This window comes from Zeus faber (assembly GCF_960531495.2).
Source record: "Zeus faber genome assembly, chromosome: 13".
Taxonomy (NCBI): Eukaryota; Metazoa; Chordata; class Actinopteri; order Zeiformes; family Zeidae; genus Zeus; species Zeus faber.
In genome coordinates, this window is record NC_137198.1 from 30,534,668 (window position 1) to 30,558,006 (window position 23,339).

The following is a 23,339-nucleotide window of genomic DNA, read 5'->3' on the forward strand; positions in this document are numbered from 1 at the left end:
GGGTTTAACTACAAAGGGGATATTGGATTGATGTATTTTGTTTTATAAGAAAAAAAACAGCTAAATTAATTATCTAGAAATTTTGACGGGTCAATAAAAAACAATTTCAAATTGATTAGATCCGTTAATCCGTATTAAATGTCTTGATTTCTGATTTCTATGAAATGTTAAGGACATGCATTTCCACCCAAGTACACACAATTGGTCACTTTCACCCAAAAAGGCTGTGGTTAATAAATAAATAAATAAACAATAAACAAATATACCGCTACTGTCCTACTTTTACTGTGTTAGCACATGAAGATATGATTTATAATGAGAGTGGATGAACGAAATGGGGAAATGAATTGAATTATTATTTCAAATGATTTATTTGAAATGATCAGCTTCAACTTATTATGTTTTCCGTAACTTTTGTATTACATAGCGTAGTTTTATCCTGCTTGGGGAGGAGCTAATACTCCTTATCCTTATCCGATACAAACCTTTAAATATTTCCAAATTTCAAGCTTTACATGCTTTCAATATTAAAACACTTTCTTGAAGTGTTTTCTTGAAGTACAGTTAGTACTGTAAGAACACTGTTAGATTACAGAATATGTCATCAGATAAGTGCAACAAAAATCTAAAAAAGTTATATATATATTTTTTTTAAATGTGCGGAAACTCAACAAAATGTCATCGCTGCAATGATTCGATGTAATTAGAGTGGACCTTTGTACATATTAATCACGATGGTTTTAAATAGAGGTCTGACGGGCACAGAAATGACGGCACACCACTTACAACTTAGCAGCCCAAAGTGAATGACATAATATTTTTTAATATAATTTAATATGCCAATTGAATCCATGTGTCATTCATCCATATGATAAAGATAAGTTTTACATATGAGATGTAAAACTCTGTTTTTGGCTCTCGTATTATGAAAATGTCTTAATTTACTCACATTACTGAAATACAATTAAATAGCAATATTGAATTATTGCCTACTGCCATTATTTCTGAATGGCAAAAACTCTTAAATGGGAATCACTTTGATTATTTTGAGTTCTGATACTGAGTTAAGCACCAAATTTTCCGAAAGTTCAAGCCAAAAAGAAGATATAAAAGGCACATATGATCATCCAAGATGGCGCGCTGAGTAAAATAGCAGCATTTCTTTGTGACTGAGCGACAGCAGCGTTGTGGTGACAAGTCTATTGAGAAAGTCAATGAGAGCAAAATATCTAAAGAGGAAATTCCTCAAATGCATCCTATTGAACAGCAGAGACTTAGATCTGTCTCATTTGTTTTTGTTTGTTAGGCAAGGCAAGGCAAGTCAAGTTTATTTCTATAGCACATTTCATGCAAAAGGGAAATTCTAAGTGCTTTACCTAAGGCATAGATGACATTGTACAGCATGAAAGATGAATAAAAGCATGGCAATAAAAGGCTAAAAACTAAACTAAACTAAACTAAACTAACTAAACTAAAAAAAATACATCATAAAATCACTAGGCTAGGCCAATACATGGGGGTGCAAATAGAAAATAGTGGGAAATAAATAGAAAATTAGGTATTTCCTACGGAAGACCTTGTTTTTGAAGAAGAAAAGCATGGATATTAATGTACAATGGTGTACGCCTCCATGTTGCCTTGACATCAGGTCTTGCTAAACAAGGGCCTGAGCAATGAGCCCTAAAATTCCAATTTAAAAACGGTCGTTCCTTTGAACTTTTCCAAGGAGGTTGAATTTTTCCATTTTTCAATGGAACACGGCATTAGCTCATTTTGAGCATGGATTTAAAAGTAGTGAGTGTTGGGGGTGAACCTGAGATCTTCTGACATTGTTTCAACAATGTGTAAACTAAACACACTACAAGATAATGAAGCCGATTTTGGGCCTGATTCCCCCCTTCCGACAATCATGAGCAAAGTCCAGATATATGGATGGTTCTAAAGATTATCATGCCAGATTATCTTGTGGCCTGAGGTTTATCACAAATATTAAACATGTTCAATATTTACTATCCGATATTCTGTAGCATAGGAGGAACCCTGAGGACGCAGGCTGTGGAATGTCACATGGGAAAGACAGATAGTCAATTGGGAGCCAAGCTGACAGAAACGGAACAAGCCATAAACACGACAGCAGCCATGGCAGCAAATGCTAATGCTGCGAACCATAAAGCATAAAGCTGCAAAAAGAGTTTAAAAACATTTGATCGTGTGAGATTTTTGCTTTTGAGAGTCCGATCATTGATAATCTCGCATACCCTCACCTCCGTGTCAAATCTTGTGTGGCTACCCGAAATTGGGATTCTGATTATTGTTGAATGGAATCTGTTAGTGTGTGGTGTGCTGTTTGGGCAAATTGTTGCTCTGCACACACTATAAGAACAAAGCTGTTCATTTTTTCATGATATGTTGTTAGGTGTGGGCCAGGCATAATTGCTGCTTCTCCTTTTGTTTTTTCTCTCTAGGTACAGTTAGTAGACAGGTCCAAGATGACCCAGGAGGTAGGAATGGTTCATATTCAAGGAGAAAATCAGCTACAGGAAGTAAAGGTGAGTAAAGGTGAGTAGAGGTAACCTTCAGCCTTTCCTCTATGGCGCCAAAGACACCTATGTCAGTTTTATAAACTATATTTTATAATATAGTTGGAGGAAATTATGAGACATCCAATCATTGATTCGTTCAACGCTGACATCAAGCTGATCATTCAGGCAATAATCATTTGGTTAGAAAGCTATGTAGATTCGAGTGTCATCATAACTTTGGTAAGCCAGTTTGTTATTTTGCCTAATTGTGGTCAATGCGAACATGTATAGGTTAGTCAAAAAACGGTAAAATAAACAATATAATGATTGAGGTATAGTTTGTTACTTTTTTATCATTTGAGACATCCAAGATGCTTCTATGTGTCAGAAAGGATACAGATAATAAGTTACATTTGCTTTATAACTTATCTTTGTGGCCTGGTATCAACACACAAATCACCATAGAGCAATTAACATGAAACATATATTATTTTTACAAATATTCAAGGTTGGCATCAGCACTGTGTGTGTGTGTGTGTGTGTGTGTGTGTGTGTGTGTGTGTGTGTGTGTGTGTGTGTGTGTGTGTGTGTGTTTGAGAGAGAATGTGAGACCAAAATATCGTTCAGCCATAAGAGTGAGGGAGAGAAGCAGGGCTGTTTGGCATGTCTGTCCGTGCGTGCTTTTTTGGACAAAATCTAGGCCACACTCAATGGCCTTTTTCAAAATGTTCTCTTACGTTTGCTGCCTGATGAGTGCATGCCCATCCCTGTCTCCTTGCATGTGCACACCACCCAGGCAGAGTTCAGAGTTCTGGTGAGGCCTGACAGTTAGATGCCACTGCACCGAGATGACTCACCTGATCCCCACAAAGCTTTCCAAAAATGCACTGACCCTGTATTCAAGGATGATCTCAATGTTTCAAACCAGGCTTTATTAAAAGTCGGTTGCATACATCATTCTTTGATATTCGTTGCTTTTGTTCGTGTTATTTTTAATGTTTTCTGTTATCTGAACAATCACCATTACGTTAAGTGTATATTGGCAGATTTATTAATTTATTAAATTTTATTATTACTGTTAGGTTTACTGTATATTTTCCAAATTTTCTATATATTGCCATTTTCTTTATTCATATTTTTTTGTATTGCTTTATTATCATTTTGCCTAATGTGTTGATGGGAGCTTCTGGGACATTGCAATTTCCCTTCAGGGATGAATAAAGTACCTACTCTATCTGTCTGTCTGTCTGTCTGTCTGTCTGTCTAAAGTCACATGTTTATTGGTGTATTTTTTGAAAGTGTGTTGAATAATAGTAATATCAAATTTTATTTGGAATTACATTTTGCAAGTAGTATGGCCAAAGCCTAAAATTGCCAGTAGAAAGGGAACAGAAATTCCTGTTTCTAGTCTCTTGTTTCCAGTGAAAAACCTGATACTAAAATGCACCACCATTTACAACCATTTCTTTTTCTAGGGCAAAATTGTATGTTTCTAAATTCCCAAAGTTACCTTAGTACACATGATTATTTTTTCAAGAGAAGTCAGTGGGATACTTAGTTCTGAAAGAGATGCTGCAATAACCCCCCTTCTGTATTGCATCTGCACGAGCTATCAGAAGCTTGCTGCTCCAACACCTGCCACAAATTGGCCCAAATCCTTTTCATTCAAGGCCGACTAATTGGCAAGGGAGCCAAAACGCATTTGTTAGTGTCCACCAAAAAGGAACATTACCCAGGAATACTGAACATCCAGACACACATTGTACAATGTTAGTACTTAATTTATGGTTATATTGTTGCAGTAACTCATGACTGGGTGTTGGGGTGTTGAGATTGCACTGTGAATTTTAAGTTGATCCTATGAGAGGTGTGTCAGTGAGCATACCGGAGTACTTTTTTGAAATGTTTAATCACATCAGGCAGTTATTTTCGTGGAAAGTGCTGTTCTAGCTGTTAACTTAAGGTCGTTAACAGACCGAAAACCAGCATTAACCTTAAAAGATAGGTGCTATATTTTTTCACCCAGGCCTAGGGGCCGACCGATTAGTAGGCTGATAATATATTAGATATTTGCGAAGAACTATCCGTATCGGTTGAAATTTAATCGAAAAAGTGCTGTTGCCACTACCAATGGTTGTACCATGCATGAACAGATTTAGAATCCACGAGTCAAAGTCAGTACACAAAGTTAGTGTCGGTTATTAGTGTTTTAGTGTTAGTGCTAATGCCAGTGTTGATAGTAAACTGGTGGAGACTGCGGAGAAACAGACATCTGGGATAGGCCTACTGTAATATTATATTCATCCCTGCTGGGGTTATTACCCTAAAAAATTTATTTTGACATTCCTTACTCAGCCTGAGTCAGTAACATTTTTTTTGAAATTTATGTAAGGGCGCACATGCGTGGGTGAACAGCTACAAGTGATGCTGGCCAGCTAGCCCTCAAAATGTCAGCTCACGCCAAAAAAATAAAAATTGATACCAAATGCAGTGTTTTCAACAAGACATGGACTGCTAAATCTGGAGCTTCAGCTGAAGAACAGAGCGGTCAACTTTGACTATTTTTCCCTGGCTTTGGATGAGAGCTGCGATGTATGTGACACTGCCCAGCTACTCATCTTCTTACGTGGGATAACTACAGACTTTAAAATCATGGACGAGCTGGCAGCCATGCAGTCAATGAAAGGGACAACAACTGGGAGTGATTTGTTCACAGAGGTAAATGCATGTTTGGACAAGTTGGGACTGAAATGGTACAAGCTGGCAGGTGTGACAACGGATGGTTGTCCAAATCTGACAGGGGAAAATGTTGGACTTTTGAAGAGAATGTAGGATAAAGTCACAGAAATGAACCCTGAGCAGATATTGACATTTTTCCATTGTATTATACATCAGGAAGTGTTGTGTAATAGTGTTAGTGTCAGTGTTAAAAATGAACCATGTTGTTGGTGTTGTAACTAAAATAGTTAACTTCATCAGGGCAAGAGCATTGAATCACAGACAGTTTGTTGCACTTTTGGAGGAAAATGAGTCTGAACATCGTGGTATAAGCCTCCAAATAGCTATCAGGTGGCTCAGCCTGGGCAAACTGCTGAAAGTGTCTGGGACCTGAGAGAAGTGCATGAACTGTACAGCGCAGTGAAGGCTTTCATGAGAAAGTTGTAGCTTCTCTCAAGCCAAATGGAGGACAACAATCTCACCCACTTGCCAACACTGAAGGAAGCCACACCATCAGCTGATCACCTCCACAGGTACTCATCCATGTTAGAAGCACTGCACGGTGAGTTTTCAAGGCGATTTCAAGACTTTTAAACAGTTGAGAGTGAAATGCACATGGTTTCTTCTCCCTTTACTTGCAGTGTGGATAATGCACCCAGTGATGTTCAGATGGAACTCATTGACTTGCAGTCTGACGCATTTCTGGCAGAGCACTTTAGATCAGTCTCACTGCTTGATTTTTACTCTTCCCTCAAAGAGGAGAACTTTCCACACATGAGGAGGCATGCTCAGAAGATTCTAGTCCTCTTTAGATCTACCTACGTATGTGAACAGACATTCTCAGTTATGAAGTTCAACAAATCCAGATACAGATCCTCTATCACTGATGATCACCTCTCAACTGTCCTTCGCATATCCACCTCAGATATTCAGACTGATTTCAATGCATTTGTTCAAGCCCATGACAGACTGGATTTTTCCCACTGAACAAGTAAAATGTACTGAAAAACATTTAAATCACTTCTTGTTTTTTGTATCAAGTTGACCAATTGCTTATCTTTAACATGCTGCAAAGCACTATTTCAGTATTTGTGAAGATTAACATGTTAAAAATAAAATTAAACACTGCTGTAATGATTGTTTTTGTTTTTACTGTTTATTACTTTTATAGGAGTATTTTCCTATTTGACCTACACCACAATTTCATATATATATATAAATATTTACAGAATATCCTTATTCTTCTGGTTACCAGTAGCAGCTAATCAAAATATATAATTTACTGCTTTTTACAATGGGAGAAAATTAATATTGAGCAGAATTATGTTCAAGTTATTGTTGGTTCGGCCCTCCAACACAGCTCGGGCTTCTTATGTAAAAATGAATTGCCCACGCCTGGTATAAAGTAATAAAGTAGTAACAAGTGTATCGGCTCTCATCAGCGATCTCTCCGTTATCCTCCTCTAGCCATACACCAACGGAGCTCCTAAATTACCCACAATGCAATCTCTTAAAGTGACAGGCGGCTCTGTCACTATCCGATCTGTCCTGCAACATATAAAAATACAACAGTAACAAATGAAGATGAGGGATTTAATTTAATTTTAATTTTTTTAGAAAATACCATTTTCAATTTATATTTGTTAAATAAACATGAACGTACTATACCATAAAGGACACTGGACAGAGTATCAGTGCTTTTTATGATAATAATAATTTGAGTTACTGTTATTTGAGTTAATTATTTTTTTTATTATGTCATTATATTGTTTTGGTATTGTAATGTAACAGCTCAAAATGATTTTATTTGAGGCAATTTATTATTGAAAATATTTATTTTGTTATCATATTTTCAATGATTCTTACACATTCGTGTTCATTTTGTTCAATGAAGCAATATTGTTGGTAAAAAATAATAATATACAGAGAACAATACTCAGAGAAAAAGCTCAGAATATCTGAGGTTCAAGTCGCACATTTATGAGAATTTTTTTTATATTCTCTGAGATTATTAAGTCACAAATTTACGAGAAAAAAAAATCTGAAAAGTGGTGAAAAAAAATCTGAAAATCTGAAAATCCCTTAACCTCACTTTGCAAGATTGGATTAACCTCATCACACCACAGATGCAGTTGCTTGCATGTATCATGAATGTATTATGAGTGTATCATTCAATGATTTCATACACAATTTAAAATCCAAAATCAGAAAACCAATAACGGGCTATTTTTCGTCGGTTTTGATTTTGACCTGAAGTCAAAAAATAGAACATGAGAAAATGCAAAAAAAGCCTTGAAAATTTGTTTTTGTCATTTAACATTTCCAATTTGTTGTGACCACCCAGCTCCACCTCCCTGACAGACTGCTTGAGCGGGCCGGTGCTCCGCTCAAGTCCTGAGGGACTGGTGTTTGCCAGCCTTCACTTTAATTGTGCCGCAGGGTTTCGTGAGACCCAGGGACGTTGCTAGGATGCTAAGACATCAGGGGCTTTAGCCCAAGCAGGCTCAAGAGCTGCTTTAGGCAAACTGTCACTGTTTTGGCGCACCGATCAGAGGCGCTCCATCGCTGGTGCGCTGTGGGCACAGTCGTTACCATCTGAGAGTGCGCAATCGGGAGGCAGAGCTGGCCCTGCGGGACTATTTTAGATCAGGGGCTATCCATAAAACATTCAGGGCTGAAGCCCCCGGACGCCCACCCTTAACGACGCCACTGATGACGCCACTGCTCGTGTACACTTGGTGCAAAGGGTCAGCAGCAATATCAGCAACCCACCTGACCCGTCTTGAAATACTTACCAAGGAGCACGGGCAAGTCGGAGAGTCTGAATGGCCCTAATACGCCATCGTAATTTTATGCCAAAAGCTGAGAAAATATTTTTTAAATATCGGCAGATAATATCGGTTATTGCAATTGGTTGCGACTAAAAAGCGGTATCGGTATCGGTGACAAACTATATCGGCTGGGCCCTACCCAAGTCTTGGGTTCAAATGTGGCTTCAATCATTTATATCTGGTAATAGCAGAACCCCTCTGTACTTTACCACCTAACTGTAGAGAAATGTATAAAATTCCAATATGGCATTCCACATGTTTTTTCAAGGCTTAAACGTTCGTCCCATTTGACTGCATTTAAGCACAGCGAGCAGATGCAGCAGAGCGATACGTTTTTCCGTAGTAAAGTGTTTAGCAAGTGTGTCTCTGCTGTGTTATAAACGAACATTTTAACATTTTAAGGGTTAGGTTGAAAAATAGCAAACCTATCCTCTAACCACATCTGTCTGTCTAATCACTTATTCCAATGTATAAATACAAAAATAAATAAATAAAGGAAAAATCGTACAAGGCTTAATGGTGTTTACTAGAAACAGGGCATCTTACAATTAAAAAAAAACACTAAATGCAAATTGAGGACAGCCCTTGCTGCATTGGTATGTGAGCACCCTATTAAAATGTTCAGCTGCGTCAAAGCCAGAGCACAGTGCTTAGTGGAAAAGTGTCAAGTCATCATTCCTCTCTCATCAAAGAACAGCATCGCTTTGAACCCGGAGGGGGGGGGGGGGGGTTTGACAGTGACTGACCCTCCCTCTCTGCATTTATAAGTTTAACCGTACACTGTGAAGTGCGGTGAAGGGGTGAAGCAGTTTTATTTTGTTGTTTAAATAGCAGATGGGCAATTTGGTCAATTTGGTAGATCTTGCAGTAGGAACGTTGATAATCACACAAAGTACACAGATAGCTGTTTGGAAGTGCAAGTGCAGTTTCACATGCAAAACAAGGTCAGTGGTTAAATTGGAAAAGTGTAGAGGGGAGGAAGATTGGCTGGCGAGATTTGTGGAGCATGGTGACCAGTCAAATTAAGTTTCTCCCTGAAGCAACTTACAATGTGTCTCAGACTCCTTGCAAAACCTAAATCGGTGGGTAGGTGAAGATGCAAGTTGTCAGTTGTGTGCACACAGGGCTACACTTAAGTACATTTTGTTTAGTCCTGGCATCATAACAAAGCAGTTAAAGCCAGTTTTCAACTCACACCTTGTTAAAATGCTGGTTCCCATAATTTATAACTTTGCTGAGCACACACTCACCAAACACAAATTACTTTTGAGAAACTTACCACTCTGCTCCTGGGGGGATGGAGCAGAACCCTCTCTTAGTTATGTTGATGTTTTTCGCTTTGTACAAGTGGGAAATTCGGAAATAAATCAAAATCTAAAATAAAAAACACACTCTGAGCGTCTCTCGGCATCTCTTCTATTTCTTTTTATTTTCACTGTAGCACTGGCTCTGTCCTATCTCACCCCCGTTACATCACGTTCAAGTTTGTGGGCAATGTCAGATTTTTAGTTGGCCGTGGCTAATTGCATGACAAAAAAAAATGAGCCCAGCTTTAATTCTAAGGGAAAAAAAAGAATATAATTCTTAAATTGAATTGCTACATTATTTCCACACAGATAAATTCATTGGATATGCTAACCTGAAAGTTGCCCTTTATGTTTTCCATGAACAGAAACAGAAATTCAGGGTCTTGGTGAGGATCCTCAAGTCTTTCTACTCTGGAGCAGTGGAGAGCATCCTGACAGGCAACATCGTTGCCTGGTTTGGGAACTGTACTGCTCAGGACAGGCGGGCCCTGCAGAGGGTGGTGCTTTCAGTTGAACGTACTACTAGAACTACCCTCCCCTCCCTGCAGGACTTATACACCAGGAGGTGTAGTAGCAGAGCCCGCAAGATCGTGAAGGATCCTCACCACCCCAACAACACTCTCTTCCAGCTGCTGTGGTCAGGCAAGCGCCTCTGCAGTCACACAGCGAGGACAGAGATTCTGAGAAAAAGTTTTTTCCCGCAAGCCATAAGGACTGTCAATGCTGAACTCACCAGGGGACCTCACTGAGACACACATAGGCCCCACTGCCTTACTGTACTGTATGTTGCTTACTGTACTACATACTGTATCACTGCACTGGGTTACTGCATACTGTGCTGTATTGGTGTTCTGTGTTACTATATTGCTGTGTCGTACTGTTATATACTGTACTGTATATCTCCACACACACTACCTTACATTATTCACATGCCACTTTACTGCAAATATCTGTACATACAAATAGCCTATCCCATATACAAGTCTACTCCCTTTATTTCTATTTTGAACCCCCCACTCAGTATTACCTTTTTGAACCTTATTTTCTTAATTTTTTTTCTATTTACTAACTGCATTACGTTTTAGGAATCAGTTAGTTCAGTCCGTTACTTGAGTAGTAATTAGGTAACTTGTTGAGTTCAGTTGAGAACTTATTTTGCATAATCTCCGGGTGCGTTGCAATGTCATTTCACTGCATATATGTATGAACGTATGTGACAAATAAAGCTGTTGAATCTTGAATCGACATTTTAATAGGGTCTGGGTTGAAAAATAGCGAAGACTTGGACTTATTTTGGACTTTATATTGGACTTAGAGCTGCGTTACTTTACCCACACAGAGGAAATGCCAGATCTATGCATCGACACCCCACTCACAAACCCACAAACCTGTCCCAGCCCTCGGCCACTCACCCACCTGAGACCGTATAGCACGGTTCCATCCGGATGCAGCCTGATCATGCGGTTCTTCACCGTCACCCCATGGACGAAGGACTTCTTGTCGTTTATGAAGTAGGTGTCCGGGACCCACAGCTGGTCCGCCACCCTGTTGTCCAGGGTCAGATTGAGCGGAATACCTGTGTAGGAGAGGCGTTTGTCCCTCCACGACTGCTGGAAGTACATGGTGATGGTGTAGTCCTGTGGGGAAAGGCAGTGCAGAGGGTGAAGGAGAGGTTAGCTTAGCCTATTTGTTGTTGTTGTTGTTGACTCATGTCTCATCTATTATGATTGAATTGTGTGTGTGTGAGATATTATCACAAGATGTGTATACCCTCGGAAAACAAATATCAGAAAAAAAATATTATATAATATTTAAAAAACAGTATATATCTTGGGTTTCCTAAAAATAAACATTGAAATGAAGTTATTTTTATATTATTCCTTGACACATACTACTATTATTATTATTAATATTATTAGGGGTCCAGCGCTGAATTCGGGGCGAGAGCCCTATTGCTATTGGTAATGAAAAACGGAGATCAGCAGTCTATGGATCTCATGGATCCGCCACACTCACAGACAATATGAATAAAATGTGTATTCGAGGCAGTCCCGACATGCTGACGTTCAAGTTTGATCCAGATCGGTCCATTATTGTGGAATAATTTAGTAAAAAACTGTATTTTGTTATCATCAAACTCTTAACCATACAAAGTTACAGGTATTTTTTTACCAGAAGACAATTGGATTAAACAAGAGCTACACTTAAATATACGCTTCTGAGGACAACTGACATGTACCAGAGTAAATTGTATAAAAATAAAAAATAACAAAACAAAATAAAACATCACTGTCGGAATTCATAGACATTCTGGAGATATCAGTGTATACAAACTTCCTGAATTATAATTACTGATAGCTATAAATCGTTTCTTCACATTACGTAATGATGGTCTCATTTGTGTTACACACCAAGTCTTACAAGTCGCATCCCATTTAAACACATTGTTATATTTTGGCCTTCACTTGTTCTGTCAAACTACTGCTCAATAATAGATTTTTCTTGCACTAATTGTCATGCTTTTTCCTCCATTTGGACTTCTCTCCTACCCTTTCAACATGAATCCTACTACACATTTAGTACTCAGTAAAGTACAAATTCTGACAGTGATGTGGCTTTCTATTTTGTAGAACTTACTCTGGTGCATACCATTTGTTCTCAAAAGTGAAAATATTTATGATGTTTCATATGTTGTGATGATTATAAGTTACAAACTCTTAACCATACAAAATTAAAAAGTAAGAGGTATTTTACGACTATTAACCTTTATCACATTTGAAAAAAAACAAGTTAAAGTATTACCAGAAGACAATTGGATTAAAAAAGCACAACATATTAAACATTATAAATATATACACTTCTGAGGACAACTGCCATGTACAAGAGTAGTTCTACAAAATAAAAACCCAATAACACCACTGTCAGAATTTATAGACATTCCAGAGATCTGAATTCTCATTACTCGTAATAAAAACCATAAGCAATTACATAGTAGAAGGAACATGTTTTTATTGTTTCCGTGTTTTCAATCGATTTAATTATATATCCTTTACAATTGAAGTCAGTTACCGGCATGCTTTATCAAAAAGCATGTACCATACTTTTGTCTTCAAAGAATTAAAGATGATATACTTGTAATCTTTTTCTTGCCATATTGTCTTCCTTTAATTGAGTGAAGGTCATTTGAATTTCTTCAGTTTGAAAAGTTAGAATTCTTATTTGGGTCTGTCCATTAGTTCTGTGGCTTTGTTAACTCCCTCCAAATTGGTTTTGTTCACTGACTATGATTGTGTTAAGTGAAATGGAAAAGGGCCTCATATTGGTCTCTGCCTGGGGCCTCCAAATCACTAAACCCCCAATCTAGCCCTGCTTACCGTGTAATTTCCCAGTATTCACGGTGTAACTTCCTTGGGGATTTAATGAGTAACTTCCTGTCATGCACCGTGTAACTTCCCGGAAGTTACGGTTTAACTTCCTTGTATGAATCCTATATGTATATGGGTGAAGTGCAGTAAAAACAAATGTTTTTCCCCTCTTATGGCAGTTGTGACAAAAATGCATGTGAGTTTCGGCAGGCAAGGTTTACCCACACTCCAGGGGTACAGTATGTACACTGCATGTGAAATTGTTATGCCTGAATTTGTGGTGCCACCATGCTTGCTTTCAAGCTGTTATTCAGTACTACAAACGACGTAATATCAGAATAACTTGTCACTGTTGTTTTTAATTGTTGGTAGCACTCTATGTAGAGTGGCAGAGTGGAGGATAACATCTTCAATTAGGTTGCTGTATAGTATTGTTCATGAAGATTGGAATTAAGTGAAGACTTGTAAAAGCTGGAAGTTTCATTTCTTGCTCCTACTGAGTTAATGCGACCAATGAGGCATGCATGCTTATCTGTACGTTCCATCATGCTTGTAGCTTATTGGATATGCTAATGGGCTAGCTAATGGCTAATATGCTAGTGGAGTTCACGTCATAGCAACGTGATAGCTATGTTTCAGTAAATGTTTAGCAAGCTAATTATCCGTAGGTTTAACAGCTTATAGCCTTCAAGGTTAATGGAATATGCAAGCTATATATTGTTTTTGTGAGATATCTGTTCTATTGGTTATTCTTTATGAGAAATGCTCTGTATTGCACTGGACTCATTTTATGATTTTCTGTCTTTTGTTCTATCTAGTTCTTACGTGTTTAAGTGCATGAATGTGCAAAATAAATGTCCATGACCAAAAGAAGGCCTTGTGTTTTGGATTCTAACCGGAGGGGAGCTACACTCCCAATGAAGTGGTGATTTAGAACTTAAGAACGAAGTTCCTGAAAATTGTTGTTGTTTTATTTGTTGGTTTGAACTTATTTAAAATTAGTTTCCTGTTTTGTTCTTTTTTATTGTTGTTAATTATTTTATAACAACGTTTTGGTTTTGATTGCATATATAAACACAGACCCTTGTGTTCTTAGTTAAGATGATGAGTTAAGAGTCAAGATATTTTTTTGTTTACATTTTATACAATATATAAAGTGTATTTATATTGTATAATAGTAGTGTTTATATAGTAAAGATGTTATAAAAAATAATATATTTAATCAAGTTCAATAACGTTTTTTCATTGTTCAAAATGTAGTTCTGGTCTGCTGTTAATGATGTGTTGCATAGTGTAAGTTCGTGACATGAAAGGTAAATGAACCAAGCAGCTATTTTTTGGGTCCCTCATTGTAAAATCAGATGGGCACCAGTCCTGTAATGTTTGACAGTGTTTATTGTGATAATTATACAGTCAGAACAGCACATACCTTGTTGGTTCTGAGTATTTACAGGGTAGTACTCTGTACCTTCAGAGTAACAACGGGATAACAGTGGAAACTTCATAATCCGACCCGCCCCTGTTGTTATTCTGAATTTACAGAGTAAGTACTCTGATATAAATATGTTTATTATTACATTACTTTATTGTTAGTTTTTTGTCGTCGGATGACAATTAAGCCTTCCAGAGAGGTAAGTTATGGTTTCTACTCCAGTCTGCCCATTAGTTGGGTAGCTGTAGTGCTGGACGAACTTGCTAGGAGCTAATTTTCAGATTTATAGCTAATTTCTAAATTATAGATCCATTTCACGACTTGTTCTCATTCAAAATCATACAATAAATTAGAAGACATAAGCATAAATCCCTGGAGTGTGGGTAAAGCTTGCATGGCGAACTCACATGCATAAAAAATGATTGTCACAATTGTAAGCAAAGGGCAAAAGGCAAAAGCATTTGTTTTCATTGCACTTCATCCATATACATTTATGATTCATACCAGGAATTTACACTGTACGTTTTGGGAAATTACAAGGTACATGTCGCAAACTTACACCATAAATCCCCAAGGAAGTTAGTCTGTAAGTTCCAGGAAATTACACGCTAAGTGATGTGAAGTTAGACTTTAAAATGAGGGCCGTGTTATAAAGCGTTACCTAAGATTTGTATTTGGGGCAGTCCACACATGCTGTGGTCCAAGTTTAATCCATATCGGACCACATTTGAAGGAGTTCATAAAAAACAGTGTTTTTCTCATCTTCATCGGCAATATCAAAAGGTCACGTGAGTACTGATTGAGTACTGATTGGTCACGGAGAATCGTAACTGCGTTATTGTGTCAGTGCATCATCACTGCGCGACATGGGACATCTCAGATGGCGGTGGGCGTGGACGCAGTGGCTCAGTGCTCAACTTAAACAGAAGCAGCATTTTTGTTATTTTGTGTGTGTTAAGTTTACTAGTTCAAGCACTCGGTGCACTTATACACGACAAACAAGTCAAAGTTCTTAATATTGGAAATCGGTGTCACCTCCGAAAGCCTGAACCCTATTCGACTGTAGACCCTGCGTCCTAAGGAGCCCAGCAGAATCGTCATCATCCCACCTAAGAGATTTCAGAGGCGGCGCAAGGAAGAAAGCAAAAGCGTGATAGAGCTCTGACCTACAAGCAAGGCTACGGCTAACCCACACAGACCAGCCCTGCCGAGTCTCTTCCTTAACAACTCCCTGTCACTCATCAAGAAGGTGGATGAAATAAGACTGAGGATTACTTTGCACAACATGGATAGCATTGTGACAATAATTGCAGAGACTTGGCTGGACAGCAACATTTCGTGGCTATTGGGCTAGTGGACTGCTCTGTTTACCGAGCAGACAGTACTGCAGACTCTGTAAGAGTAAAGGTGGATGAGTGTGTATGTATGTTAATAATGACTGGCGTACAGCTATGGACCTAATTGGGACACACTGTTCCCCAGACAAAGAATACCTAGCTTTGAAATGCAGACCATTCTTTATGCTGGGAGAGTTTACTGCCATCTTAATCACAGCTTTTTACATACCATCACATGCTAACGCTAAGATAGCCCTGGAGCAACTGCATAGCACTATCAATAACCAACTCCAGAGGGAATTGTGATTGTGGCAGGAGACTTTAATCACACAGATCCAAAGATCTCTTGAATTGTAGTTAGTTAAAATATTAACGTTAATAAATAAGCCAGTATTGGGAATAGAGCTTGTACATTGTTTCGTCACACCGGTTATGCCGCCACACACGTCACACCGATTAACCTGGACGCATTGTTGCCTGCAGCTATATTTATTTTTATTATTGTTATTATTATTATTATTGTTATTATTATTTGTATTATTATTATTATTATTATTATTATTATTATTATTACTATTATTTGTGGGATTTACATGTAATACACATGGATTTTGCATGTGCACACATTAGTTTCACGTGGTTTGATATCTCATTCAATGTTCCCTAAACACATATTTTCATATGCATTTCACATGTGGTGGCATTTGGTTGAATGTGAAATATGAAAACACATGTGAAACACATATAAAAGCTGTGTATCTTTGCAGGGGAGAGAGGGAGAAAGTGTGAAAGAGAAAATGAGTGAATGTGTGTGTGTGTGTGTGTGTGTGTGTGTGTGTGTGTGTGTGTGTGTGTGTGTGTGTGTGTGTGTGTGTGTGTGTGTGTGTGTGTGTGTGTGTGTGTGTGTGTGTGTGTGTGTGTGTGTGTGTGTGCGTCCTTATTTTCCGTGGCTGTGTACAACCAGTGCCTGGACAATAAATTGACAGCCGTTACAAACAGGTGAGATCAATTCGAAACACTAATCTGAAATGAATAACACTTTTTCAGAACCGATTTTATACATTTTTAACTGCAAATATGTGCAAATGTGCAACATGTGCCACTGTAATGTAGATTGCGTATTGTGTTATTGTCTATTATATTGCCTATGTGTGCTAGAAGTGTGCAAAAACATGAAATTTGAATAAAAAAAAATCTAAATTGTCAAAAAGTTAAAAAATGTGGTACTGCTGTATTCTCATTTGTCTCGAAAGCAAATCCCATTTTTGGGTATGACCATGTGGACAACTGCGTTGGAAAATAGTGAACCTACCTAGATACCTATACTTTAAAAATTTAGTTCAGGTAGTTGGGTTTTCTTTTTCACTGTTGAGTAAAAATGTTGCCAGAAATCAATTTTCGTACTTTTCGTGCTTAGATCACAGAGCCAGTATATTTATTTGAAATAACTTATCTATATAATTGCATATGTGGTATATATATATTAGGCAGCAAGTGAACAGTCTTTGAAGTTGATATGTTGGAAGCAGGAAAAATGGGCAGGCGTAAGGGTCTGAGCGACTTTGACAAGGGCCTAACACTTCAGAGGTCTTGTGGAGTCTATGCCTTGACGGGTCAGAGCTGTTTTGGTGGCACGAGGGGGATCTACACAATATTAGTGGTTATTAGTGGTGGTTTTAATGTAGCTGATTGTTATGTATATTTCAGTTGGCGTGTGTGTGTGAGAGTGTGTGTGTGTGTGTGTGTTTGTAGGTGTGCTCACTGGAGTGCATTCCAAAACAGGATCTAGACCAGGTTAATTAATCAGTCAATAGATTCAAAGCATCAACCATTTGGAATGTACACCTGAGCTAATCTTGTTTGCATGTTGAATAGTTTTCGATAGCATGTTATAACAACTGCATAGTGGATCCTGAACGTGAAGTGGAGGCTTGCCAAGCCACTAAGCAGCACGGGGAAATTTGGTTTTGGCACGTATAGAATAGTGTGGCGAGCTTGGGTCCACAACAGGATTCAACCTCCTTCATGAGGGGAAAATTCAGGAAGGTCTCTGCTCTGACTAGGCGTCTCAGCAGTGGTACGACAACAAAAGGTAACTAATCTACACAATAGAACTAGAATATAGTACAACTACAAAATAAGGCAATCCAATATAAATGAATAGCTGGAAAAATAAACAAGAGTTTCCTAGTTTCCGCAGCATCACTTCCTGCTGTCTCTCGATCCAATACTCGGAACTTGGATGGCTTTGTAATCCACGGGGGGGGGGGGCGGGTCGGAGCATTTGATGGTGTCATTGCCCCCGTCATTGCCCCCGAACAGCCCCTGTTAAAATGTATGTGGTGTAATTCTTTCTATTCAGCATTTACTGTAATTAGCAATATGATCCATATTTGGGCCAGAGTGAAAAATGGAAGAACCTTTTCATCATCTGCGTGATGCCAGCACAATAACAATGTACTTTACTAGTATAAAGCAAGCACAATATGACAAGATTGATTTTGACTTGATGAAGAGATGATTATACATAAATGTGCAATGGGTCAAACATGCACCAAGTAAGAGACCTTTTCAAAATACAAGCAAATACATCATTTCTAAGGCTTAAACCTTTGTCCCATTGGATTGCATTCAAGCACAGCTAAAAGAGCAGAGCAGTACTTTTCTCAAAAGTAAAACTATCAGCGAAGTTGTGCTATAAACAGGCGGGATAAATGGCGGGAACCAAGCAATAAGGCCCGGGTGGAAAAATAGGAAATCCTATCCTTTTAAGAACGTCTCACTTGACCCCTGCTAACCTATTCTTGATAGGCTGATAGGTTGCCAGGAGATGCAGCTTTTTGCAATGCTACATCAGGCAGATCTGCGTTACAAAAGCTGAAATTTAAGATTCCACTCACAGTACTCAGGCATTCCAGCATTGGCTGCAGTTTTGCAAAGATGCCTATGCAGGCACTTTCAAAACATGCTGATGGGGGGTGGGGGGGAGTAAACTTTCAGAAAAAAAAGGTATGCTGTATTTTTAGATACATTTTGTTGTCCTCTGCTTGCCACAGTTCACAGTGTGTGTGTGTGTGTGTGTGTGTGTGTGTGTTGTGGGGGTGGGGGGGGGGGTGGGGGTGGGGGGGGGGGGTGGGGGTGAGGGGGCGGATAGGGTTCAGAGAAATAAGGCACAACTTTACAGCAATTATAATGTGACATCACAATCATAAATTATCTGGCCAATGCATATTGTGTGTTAAATTTATTAAGCTCTTGGCCACACGTCTCACTAATCCTTGGTGTGATATACACCACCACATCCATCTCCAGCCATGATTAATATCCTTTATAAACATTATAGTAGCATCTCTTTCACCCACCAAGGTCACGCAGCAATGACAACCAGTCGGTGGAGACAGCAATGTTCTGCTCGAAATTTCTGCTGATTTATTTTTTTTAATATTACAGATAAAACTTTCACCGTAACTCACTGTGGCCTGCGTGCGTAAGAGTCCTTCCAGGTGCATTCATGGGGAGTCATGAAGTTTCGATATACTTTTGAAAATGAGTAATTGACAATACTATTTCTGTCATGAATAAATCCTCCCTGATCTCCCAGTATTTATGTGTGTGGCAGACGAGGGGGGCGTGGTTTGGCCACGTCTGCAGGGGATCGGGCTGGCTTGGCCGTTCAGCTTTTCTGGGTCTGCCCAATCAGCCCCTTCAGCACTGATTGGTTGGGCCTGGCTGGGAGAGTCTTTGCATATGTTGTTCTGTCTTGCAGTGGAGCAGGCGGAGGACGCAAAAACGCCAGCAGTCCGGAGCACGTCCACGCAAAGCAAACTCTGTTAATGTCTTTTAGTTTATCTTTTTGTTACGGGCATGAATAAAGTCCTCACCATGTCGGCACTCCATAGCCCGAATGACTCTGTCTCCATCCCTAAACCCGTACATGTGGGTAGAGACTCAACAGACCCAAGTGTTGTAAATCATATCGCGGACCTTAATCTAACCAGTGCAAGAGATCCAAGTCAATGTAAGCAGCGCTTACTGGACCGCGATGATAGTCAGTTCTCCGACAGCGATACTGAAACTGATACCGCCGTTATCCCAGACATGGAGAACATTTCAAACAGCGGATTTCCACCTGAATGTGACGACGAAACTGAATATTTTCAAGAACCACCGCAAAAGACCGACGATATGCCCGTTGTTGTTAGAACGGAAGAAGTTGATGACGTGATTAAGTCCGTTGAGGTTGGTGATGCAGATTATGAACAAGTAGCAATGCACAAGATTCTTAAGTTTACCTGCAAATTCAGCCAGGGGTGAAAATAAAATGAAAAGAGGCCCCAAACAGGCTCTCAAAGTTTAGCTGGGGTAGGGTGGGGTTAGCCTACATAATAATGCCAACAACTTTGAAGATATATTATATATTAAATGACACACCAAGGCTGATATCCAGACTGATATTATAGATACTCTCATGTTGTTGTGTTGTCCACACTTTTAAAAACTCCTAAGTAATTCCACTTTTATAAAACATGTATATTCTTGTGAGATAAAAGCCTTTTTAAAAACAAAAGATTCTGTGTGTTGATGACGCTGTTCAACATTCCCTCAAAACACAAGAACAATGCAGAGATTGACCCATTCAGCTAGGTGTCAAGTCCCCATTCAGCAGGGTGTCAAGTGGTCATGCGGCTGTGTTGGTCCTCCAACCATTTGCATTCTGGGGTCTGGCTGAATAAAGCCAAGTGTGGGGGAAAACTTTGCAATTGATTATCTCAGAATCACAGTTTACCATGTGACAATATTTCGAAATCCATATAATCACATAAGCATATATGCACACACATAATGAAGTACCTTTATTTCAGCACACAGGCTTAATTCTTTCACATTGTTAGGCCCACGGCCTACCAGCACCACTAGAGGCCGCCCTTGCCCCATCTGCAGCTCACTACTCAAGCCCCATTGTACACACCTGGGATCAATTACCTGCACAGTATTTAGTCCCAGCTTCCCACTCATTATTTGCCAGACCGTCAACTATCTTACCCAAGTTGTATAGCTAATGGCTCCCTTCCAAGTTCCTAGTGCATATTTCTAGTTCCTAGTTTATGTCTCGTTGTCTCCTCTTCCCCTTACCTGCTTGTCTCCTCTCGTCGACCCAGTCCGCCTCTCCAAATCCAGCCAGCCCGGTTTACCTGCCTGTCTCCGCTCGTCGACCAAGGCTGCTTGTCCATCTCCATCCAGCCTGGTTCCCCGTCTCTCCAACCGGATCCTGGACCCCTTCTCCTGGTCGTCATCGTCCCTGCCCAGCCCTGCTCCATCCCAACCTGACCGGGTGCCCCCGGCCAGCTCCACCGTCCAGGCTAATAAACATCCTTTGCCTGCCTTCCGTCTCCCTGTGTTGTGCATTTGGGTCTCTCCCAGTTCTGGTAGTGACAGTACGGTCTGGCCAGGAAAACATGGACCCAGCCGACACTGAAGGGCTCCGCCGCGCACTCCGGGACCAAGGAGTGTTGCTTGGGCAACATGACCAGGCCCTCCGGACCATCTCGGCGGCCGTCAGCAGCCTGCAGGGTCCTCCGGCCCCCGTGGCCCCCCCTGCTCCTCCGACCCGCCCTTCTTACCCCACCAGGGCTCCCAGCGCCTCTCTCGTCCCCCCTGAGCCCCACATTCCGGCTCCAGTGCCTTACGACGGCGATTTCGGCACCTGCCGTGCCTTCCTCGTGCAGTGCGCGGTGGTTTTTCAACAGCGGCTGTCGTCGTATGCCTCCGATAGTGCCCGCATCACGTTTCTCATCTCCTGCCTGAGAGGGGCGGCTCTCGGCTGGAGTTCCATGGTTTGGAGTCAGGGGGGCCCCGTGAGTCTCTCCTACGATGTGTTCACCCGCGAAATGAGGAGAGTCTTCGACCACCCAGTTTGCCGCAAGGAGGCCGCCAGAAGACTCCTCTCCCTCCGCCAGGGTTCCCGTAGCGTCGTCTCCTTCGTTGTCGAGTTCCGGACTCTAGCCGCAGAAAGCGGCTGGAATGACGGAGCCCTGCAGGACGTGTTTCAGCGCTCCCTGAACGGCGAGTTGCGGGACGAGTTGGCGCGGCGGGACGAGCCCATGGACCTGGACCAACTAGTGGAGACCGCCATCTGCCTGGATAACCAGCTACGGGAGCGCCAGCGCAAGAGGGAGGGGGTGAGACTCCAGCCCGTGCCTCCCGCCTGGGTGGCCACGCCCCGGTCTCCAGCGCCCGCTACTCTTGGGCGCCTCAGAAGTCCCCCGACTGTCTCCGATGCCGAGCCAATGCAACTTGGTCGCTCCCGTATCTCCCCCGAGGAGCGAGCACGCCGCATACAGACCAGCGCCTGTCTGTATTGCGGCCGGCTGGGACACCTCCAAGCCACCTGCCCGGTCCGGCCACGAGAGGGCGACTCCTCGGTAGGGTTATGTTCCGGTCGCTCCAGTGCCAACCCTCTCTCCCGTCCGCTGCTCCCAGTTACCCTCTCGTGGGGAGATATAACACTCTCTTCCTCCGCTCTCATAGATTCCGGGGCGGATGCGAGTTTTCTCGACCAGGGACTAGCACGCCAGCTAGGGCTGACACCCGTCCCTCTCCCCGCACCGCTCGAGGTCAAGGGGCTGAACGGGTCACATCTGACCCGGATTACCCACCAGACAGCTCCCCTCAAGCGGCTACTCTCCGGCAACCACCGTGAGTCCTTAAGGTTCTTCCTCATTGATTCCCCACTGAACCCCGCAGTTTTGGGGTACCCCTGGCTCCAGACCCACAACCCTCAGATGGACTGGCGCTAGGGCAGCGTGAGCTCCTGGAGCACACACTGTCATGCCCACTGCCTCCGCTCGGCCTCAACCCCGCCACCGGGCGCACCGCTGGGGGTCCCCAAGAGCCCTGACCTGCCCTCGGTTCCGTCGCAATATCTGGACCTGGCCCCGGTCTTCAGCAAGCAGGGTGCGCTATCATTACCACCTCATCGCCCCTACGACTGCACAATCAACCTCCTGCCAGGCGCCCCCCTCCCCTGCAGTCGCCTGCATAACGTCTCCCAGCGCGAACAGGAGGCCATGGAAACTTACATCCGTGACTCTCTCGCTGCCGGGATTATTCGCCCCTTATCTTCTCCGCTAGGTGCAGGGTTCTTCTTTGTGGCTAAGAAGGACAAGACCCTCCGTCCTTGCATTGACTTCAGGGGACTTAACGACATCACTATCAAAGATAAGTACCCCTTGCCCCTGATGGATTCAGTCTTCGTCCCCATCCAGGGGGCCACCCACTTTTCCAAGCTTGACCTCCGCAACGCTTACAACCTGGACCGCATCCGCGAAGGGGACGAGTGGAAGACCGCGTTCAACACCCCGCTCGGACACTTTGAGTATCTTGTTATGCCCTTTGGTCTGTCAAATGCCCCAGCGGTCTTCCAGGCCCTAATTAACGATGTCCTCTGGGACATGCTCAACTCATTTGTCTTTGTGTACCTCGACGACATCTTGATTTTCTCCAAATCCCTCTCCGACCACGTAAAACATGTACGCCTGGTGCTGCAGCGCCTCCTCGAGAACCGTCTGTTCGTTAAGGCCGAGAAGTGTGTCTTCCATGTTCCATCCATTTCCTTCCTAGAATTCATCATTGGCCGAGGGAGGCTGGAGATGGACCCCAAGAAGGTGGCCGCCGTGTTGGAGCGGCCAACCCCAGCCAATAGGAAGCAGCTCCAACGGTTCCTCGGGTTTGCAAACTTCTACCAGCGCTTCATCCGTAACTTCAGCCACATCGCTGCTCCCCTCTCAGCCCTTACCTCCACCGCAGTGGGAACTACTGGCTGTCAAA

At 41.5% G+C, this 23,339-nt stretch overlaps 1 protein-coding gene across 1 annotated transcript in view; it reads right to left on the bottom strand.

The window, feature by feature from the left end:
• The window catches only part of gabrb1 (gamma-aminobutyric acid type A receptor subunit beta1), a gene marked incomplete at both ends in the record, with an annotated part of 98,446 nt that overhangs the window by 33,354 nt on the left and 41,753 nt on the right, over nucleotides 1-23,339 (bottom strand). The window contains one exon of the mRNA XM_080011739.1: nucleotides 10,795-11,015. Within this exon, the coding sequence (XP_079867865.1) occupies nucleotides 10,795-11,015 (221 nt within the window). The remainder of the gene's footprint in view (nucleotides 1-10,794; nucleotides 11,016-23,339) is intronic.